Here is a 7,080-nt window from a genome sequence, read left to right on the forward strand (position 1 = left end):
GTGTGTGTATGCGTGTGTGTGTATTTGTGTGCATGTCTGTGTGCCTGTTGGTGTGCACGCATGTATGTGCACGTCTGTGTGCACGCGTGTGTGCATGCATGTGTGCATGGTTCTGCGCGCAGCTGCAGAGCAGGAGTGTTGCCCTGAGACCCATGGGGGTTACCAGCGGGACGGGGTGCCAGCGCAGAGGACAGGCAGGAGCGCAGACGGACAGACAGACACGGGGTGCAGGGAGGGAGCAGACCCCAGAGCGGATTAAGGGGTGATGCTGCGAGCGCAGCAACTTCCTCCCACCTAAGTGTGATGGGAGTCGGCTGGAGTTACCTGCTCCATAGGGGAGTGATTCAGGTGACACAGGGGTTGCACATCTGGAAGCAGGGAGACCCCAGGAAGCCACTGGGTCCGTCTGCATCTCCCCCAGATGATCCCGGAGAACTGGGCGCTGCACGGGCCCCCGCGCCTGGTCGTGTCAGGACGGCAGCAGAGCTGATCGATGCCTTACTCACCACGGAGGCCACGCAAATGGCAAATCCCTGCTTTGCGAAGGCTGTTGGTGGGGCTGGAGACAGCCGCACCGCCCTCCCCCGGGACTCTCCTAGAGTCGATTGAGTTTATTACTTTAACGTTATTTCCTCTCTCTTTCTGAAGAGCATCTTTTTGGCAGTGCTGCTTTGCAAACAAGGAGCCAGCCCCCAGCAGGGGGAGGGTCTCAGCACCCGGCTTTGCTTGCCCAGTGGTGGCAGAGGAAGCCCCCGGCACCCCCCTGGCTTGCCCACCAGCCTCTCTGCTGACGGAAGACCAGAGGGAGAAGGTGGATAAGGGCAGGCAGCTTCTCAGAGCTGAGCTCTGAGGGGAGAGCAGTGGCAGGATTTCATTAGCCTGCCTCTTAAGGCAGTGAAGTCTCCATCCCCTCCCACGCTCCCTCCCCAGCCCGACCCTGTCCGGCGCAGGGGTGGTGGGACCTCAGCCTTCATCTGGAGCTTCCCAACAAGCCGTAAGTACTTCTTGGGTTGGAAAATCAATTTTTCCTCTGGTTGTTTTATGGTCGCCCCATAAGCCCCTCTGCGCAGCTGGTAGAGTTGGAGCTGAGATCGATTTTTGGGGTTGGTTTTGGGGCTGTATCCTGCTCTGATTCTGGAGCAGGGAGAGGGGACAGCCCTGCTGAGATCCCACTGATGACAGGGCAAAGGGACCAAGGTGGGCTGGGGAGCCACCAGGGTTGTTTCTGGATGGGACATGGTGCAAGGAGTGCTTGGGAACCCTGGAGGGAGGTTTGGGGGAGATTTTGGGTGGTTCCCAAAGGAAAGGCTGTAGCTGGAGCAGGATGGGGGCCAGGGTGCAGAGCCACGGTGATCAGCAGCATCCTGGCACCCTGACATCTATGGGGAGAGGGACAGAGGGAGCAGAGGCAGCAGAGGAGTTGGGAAAGCATCCTGCAAACCTCCCTGTCTCTCCACAGCCATGGATCCCTACGTCAACTGCTCCAGGCCTGAGTTCCCCCTGCCCCAGCGAGACTTTCCTGTGGAGCCCATCAGCCCTGATCTCTGCAACAGGACTCACCCAGAGACCTTGTTTGACCCCAAGGATGCCAACCTGACGGAGGAGCAGCTGCGGGATAAGTACCTGGGACCTCGACGGTCCAACTTCTTTGTCCCTGTCTGTGTCATCTACCTGCTGATCTTTGTGGTGGGAGCCGTGGGCAACACGCTCACCTGCATTGTCATCCTCCGGCACCGGTTCATGAGGACGCCCACCAACTACTACCTGTTCAGCCTGGCCGTCTCCGACCTGCTGGTGCTGCTGCTGGGGATGCCGCTGGAGCTGTATGACATGTGGAGCAACTACCCCTTCCTGCTGGGTGCCAGCGGCTGCTATTTCAAGACGTTGCTCTTTGAGGCCGTCTGCTTCGCCTCCATCCTCAACGTCACGGCCCTGAGCGTGGAGCGCTACATCGCCGTGGTGCACCCGCTCAAGGCTAAGTATGTGGTGACCAGGAATCATGCCAAAAAGGTCATTGTCACCATCTGGGTCTTGTCGGTCATCTGCTCCATCCCCAACACCAGCCTCCACGGGCTGCAGCCTCTCTATGTGCCCGGCCGAGGGCGGGTGCCCGATTCAGAGATCTGCACCCTGGTGAAGCCACGATTGACCTACAACCTCATCATCCAGATCACCACCATCATCTTCTTCTTCTTGCCCATGGGGACCATCAGCGTCCTTTACCTGCTCATCGGCCTGCAGCTTAAGAAAGAAAAGATGCTGGAGGCCTTGGGAGCCAAATCTGGTGGCGGCCATGACTGCCACAACAGCCGGGGACAGAAGAAAGTCAAGAGGAGGCAGGTCACGAAGATGCTGTGTGAGTCCGATGATGGGGATGGGCAGAGCCAGGGGATATCTCCCAAGGCTGTGTTTGGGAGGTGCTGGGGGAAACTGAGGCACAGCCAGTCCAGACCACTGAGGCTGGTTCATCCCAGAGGAAGGCTGTGGGGCTGGCTCACAGGGTGTTGTGGCAAAGACAGATCTTGGTGGGTCAAGTCCAACAGCAGGGATTGCTTGTGCCAGCCTCCTCCTGGCTGAGAGACCTCCCCTCCTCCAGGGAAGTGCTGGGTGGGAAAGGGAAAGGAGCTGGGATGGGATGGGAGAACGTACTTCCCATCCCCCAGCCCAGCCCTCGTGTGGTGGTGGTGGACTTCCCAGAGAGGGACCAGTTCCTATCCAGCCCAGCAGCCGCTGTGACCGTCCCAGGGCAGTGATGCACTGACCCAAGGCTGGACTGGAGCATCCCTCTGTCCCACCGCTCTACACTTCTGCTCCCCTCCCCAGCACCGTCCCTGCAGCCTCTGGCCCCCTTCCTGGCAGCAGGAGCTGGCTGCCCTTGGGTAGTCGTCTCCCCCCGGCACGCTGACCTCCGCGTGCTCCCAGCCCCGTGACAGCACAGTGATGGCGGGTTGCCCAGCCCAGTCCATCGGCAGGGCCAGGGCTGCTTCTCTGTCGTGTCCCAGACAAACGGTAGCGCTGCTTCCCCCGAAACCAGGGCTGGGAGGGTAAAAAAGGGAGACCTGTCCCCACATGCCATGGAGAGGCAGCATGGCACAGGTATGGCAGGGCAGGGGACACCAGGACCACCTACATATCACCTCCTTTCCTTTCCATCAGCAAAGATGGGTTATATAAAAAAAACCCTCAAACCAGAGCACAAGGAAAGGGCGCAAATAGCTGTTGCTCTTTGGACTTTGCTGGCAAAGGTGGGGGGCTGCCCGGAGGCTGGATGTGTGCAGGGGTGTCCCCCAGCCATGCTGCGTGACCACAGGACTGCGGCACAGCCGGCTCTCTGCCCATGGGGAGAGGGGACATGTGGCACAACAGCTCCTGGAGCAGCCCTGGCAGGAGGTGGAGGGAGGAGACCCTGTCCAGACCTCCAGCCACTCCATGGCAAGTCAAAAAGGCACTGGGGGGGCCTTCCCTCTTCTCCTCTCCCATTTCGTCTCTCCCGTGTTTTTTGGGGTGTTCTTTGCTATGGCTGAAGCTGAAATGGGGCAGTGCTTGGCCAGGGACTGGAGGTCCCTGGAGGGGTGGGCCCTGTCTAACACCAGCTCCTCATCTCCCTGCAGTCGTGCTGGTGGTGGTGTTTGGGATCTGCTGGGCCCCCTTCCACACCGACCGCCTCGTCTGGAGCTTTGTCTCCACCTGGACCAGCCATATGCTTCACATGTTCCAGTATGTCCACATCATCTCAGGTGTCTTCTTCTACCTGAGCTCAGCCGCCAACCCCATCCTTTACAACCTGATGTCCACCCGCTTCCGGGAGATGTTCAAGGAGGTGATGTGCCACCCTGGCCACCGCCCACCACAGTCACGGAAATACTCACCCAGCGTCACCCGCACCACCACCCGCAGCACTGAGTGCGAGCACATGCCCGGCACCAACGGGCTGCCCCTCTCCGATGCCGAGGAGTATGAGCTGGAGGAGATGGAGGGGGCCCAGGCCACCATGCATGCAACATCCCTCTGCTGATGAGCAGGAAGACACAGGGGGATCGGGACCAGCTTTCCCCACCACCAGCATCCATCTGACCGTGGCCCCCATCCCGTGGTGGGGAGCAGGACAGGAGGGATGGGGGGGTCCCTGCCTCTCCGTGCCATCCTGCTGCGATATGAAGGTTGATTTTCTCGGCAGTGCTGCTCTGAGGACGGAGCGGTGGTGGCTGTGCTGTGCCCTGGATGTGCACCCGCTGCGCTCAGCACGGGCTGGCCAACGCCAGGGCATCCCTTGTGGGGCAGGGATGGCTGGCAGTCCCCAAAACCACCCCATCCCTGCAGCCCAGCAGCATGACCCTGCTGGTGTAGGTGTTGGGGGTGTCAGGCACCCCGGGCTGTTTTGGGACACCATGCTGTCTTGAGTTCCCCAAGAGGTGCTCACACCCGGGCTGAGATCCACAGGGGTGGGAGAGGTTTGCACAGCATGGAGTGGGGTAAAAAAGATCCGTGGGTGAATTCTCCCTCGAGACCTCCCCGGGGCCCTCTGGCACCAACGTGCCCCTGATTTTCATGCACATCGCTTCGGTGGTGCCAGCTGGTGTCCGGCTGCAGGGTGCTGGTATGGCTCCTTGCTCCCAGCCTTCCTCCCGCTTCAGCCCACCGAGGGCAAGGGAAGGGGCACGGCTGTCCCCTCCAGAGCCGGATCCTGCAGGGGGAAATACGGAACAACGGGAGCCCCAACCTGCCTGCAGCACTGAGGCACACCTCTGCACCTTCCCCGTGCCCTGCTCTCCCCACTCCAACACACATCTGGCAGGTGCCACCCTCCTCTTCCTCAGCCTGCCATGGCCCCCCGCACCCCGGGGGAATGCGAGGAGCCTTCCTCCATCCCTGCACTGGCTGAGACTCACTGAGAATTAAAAAAAGCTGTTGGCCTGATTTGTGCCTTGGTTGCATCCCCCAGGACTCAGCTCTGCTCCCAGCGCGGGACTGAACCCGGGCCACCCTCCTGCGGCGTGGCGGACAGGCCATGTGCCAGGGTGATGGGCATCAGGGGTGTCCCACTGGTTCTGCCTGTGGGCTCTGCTGCCACGGCGGGTCTGTGGAGCCGGGCAGACTCAGGGCAGAGCAGGGATGGCGTGAGAGGGGTGCACACACCCTTCCCGTTCATTCTCTGGGATGCTCGGACCAAGCTGGGGCCGGGGCTGGTATGGAGGGGGAGCTGCCTCCGGACCGGTGGTGATCAATCTGTCCCCAGACACACGGCTCGGGAAATGTCATGAAAATGCCAGGGAGCGCAGGCTGGCTGGTCGCGCTCCCCCAGGCTGGAAGGACCCATCGATTTACTGTCTGAGATCAATGCCGCTGACTTCGAGGCGTACACCAGGTCCTCTCACAGGATGAAATATTGAGGCTCCAAAATGCCACCTGAGGGGCTGTCCAAGCAGCTTGAGCTCTTGCCTCACACAACGTCCCCAGCCCCAGTTTTTCCCCAGCTGGGGATGCTCCCCTGGTTCGGCATCCCGTGGCCATGCCTCTGGGCAGCATGGATGTGCTGGCAGGGCTCACCCGGGGACCTGTGCAGAAATACTGGAGGATCAAGCCCCAGGCAGAGCGCCGGCAGGGGCATCACTGCCTGCTGCTGCTCTGCTTCTAGCCCCTCCTGAGCACATCACATGGGGCCGCAGCCAGGCCAGCAACCAAGAAGGGGCAGGATTTGGGGCTTGCAAACTCCCTCCTGCCCTCATTGACCCGGTCCCTGGCTTGGGGACAGTACGGCTGGCTCCCCCCCAGCACTCCCCATCGCCACAGCAGGGTCTGCCGTGGGCAAAGCCCTTCCTCAGCCCTTGTGGGGTGCTGCTGTGTGGGGATGGGCACGGGGCTGCAGTAACTTTGCACTTTGGGGTCCTGTCGGCTGCTCACAGCCTCTCTCCAGATGATGTCAGCGTGGCCAAGGGCATCAAGATCCATCTATTTCCTTCCCTCCCCGGCTCCCATCGCTGATGGTCCTGGCAGGGGACAGCACCCTGGCAGCCCTGTGGGGCCCCTCGTCACTGCTGCGCGGGTGGACGTGACTGATGCCTCCTTGATGGCCGTTATTTCCCCATCTCACTTCACCCGTCCGCTTCCCTAGCTGCAAATCTCCAGGGAATGTCTTTTTAATAGGTGGTCGATAGCATTTTATTATGCAGTGACAGCCGCCTGCGTGGAGCTTCAGAGCCCCTCACGCTGTGAGTCGGGAGGATGCGTCCCCGTGCTCGTGGGCAGCCGGGCTGTGCAAGGGTACAGCTGTGGCTCAAGCTCCTTGGTCAATGCCAGAGGACAGCGTGTGTCCCCACGGGTTTTTTTGGCGAGGAGGGGGTCCTGGGGCTCAGCATAACTGGGATCAAGTTTGGAGCAGCCAGAAAGATGGGGCACTGGCTTTGCCTTCATCCAGCCTCGTGTCCCCAAATCCCCTGCCATCCCCTGATCTGGCACTCCCCATCCTTGGCTACCCTAAATTCCCCCCTCTGAGATGCAGGAGGGGAATGTGCTTCTGAGGCTCTGGCATGTCAGGTGGGGATGCTGGGGGCTGCCCCACTGCCCACCCACCTGCAGAACTGGGCGAGGGATCACCCCGAAAAGCATCTCAAAATCTTACCAAAGCTGCAGCTGCAGCACGGCTGGTGGCACCTCCTGGGTGGACATGTGTGGGCAAACTTTGCTCCACTGGCCCAGGTTTCGCGACAGCATGTGGAGACAACCCCAAGTCCCTGGGTACCGCATGCCAGCTGGGCTCACGGGAGATGCCACAATTGAAGGCTCCCGGGCAAGTTCTTTAATCCCATAATTAATTTTGGTAAAAGCTGCAGTCAGGGCATGAAACCTAATAAAAAAGGAACTGATCTCCTCGGGGAGAACAGTTTCACAGAGAGGGTTTTACACCTCTCCATCACCAGGTAGGCAGTGGCTGTCAGCTCCTGCCCACCTCAGGCTCGTTTCAGCCCCCAGGAAGGGAATTCTGGAGTCTATTTGCTCCAAGGATGATGCTCCCCACTGCCCTGCACCGTTGGGGTCAGCCTGGTCTCCTGCCACCTTCCTGGTATAAATTACAGGGATTAT

The 7,080-nt window shown here is 60.4% G+C and overlaps 1 protein-coding gene across 1 annotated transcript; it reads left to right on the forward strand.

Moving 5' to 3' along the window:
* The first annotated feature begins 1,459 nt into the window (after positions 1–1,459).
* NMUR1 (neuromedin U receptor 1) lies at positions 1,460–4,140 on the forward strand. Its single transcript, XM_009883344.1, has 2 exons — positions 1,460–2,356; positions 3,612–4,140. Exons 1-2 carry the CDS (start codon positions 1,462–1,464, stop codon positions 4,013–4,015), a joined length of 1,299 nt encoding a protein of 432 aa, XP_009881646.1. The 5' UTR covers positions 1,460–1,461; the 3' UTR covers positions 4,016–4,140.
* The last annotated feature ends 2,940 nt before the right edge of the window (positions 4,141–7,080 follow it).

The sequence above is a fragment of the Charadrius vociferus genome, unplaced genomic scaffold (assembly GCF_000708025.1).
Source record: "Charadrius vociferus isolate BGI_N301 unplaced genomic scaffold, ASM70802v2 scaffold214, whole genome shotgun sequence".
NCBI classification, from domain to species: domain Eukaryota; kingdom Metazoa; phylum Chordata; class Aves; order Charadriiformes; family Charadriidae; genus Charadrius; species Charadrius vociferus.

What these genes read in the sequence shown, in the direction of transcription:
- NMUR1 (XM_009883344.1), top strand. Translation starts at nt 1,462, where the DNA reads ATGGATCCCTACGTCAACTGCTCCAGGCCTGAGTTCCCCCTGCCCCAG. An exon ending in GCAGGTCACGAAGATGCTGT is followed by an intron (nt 2,357 to 3,611) that starts GTGAGTCCGATG and finishes ATCTCCCTGCAG; the next exon opens with TCGTGCTGGTGGTGGTGTTT.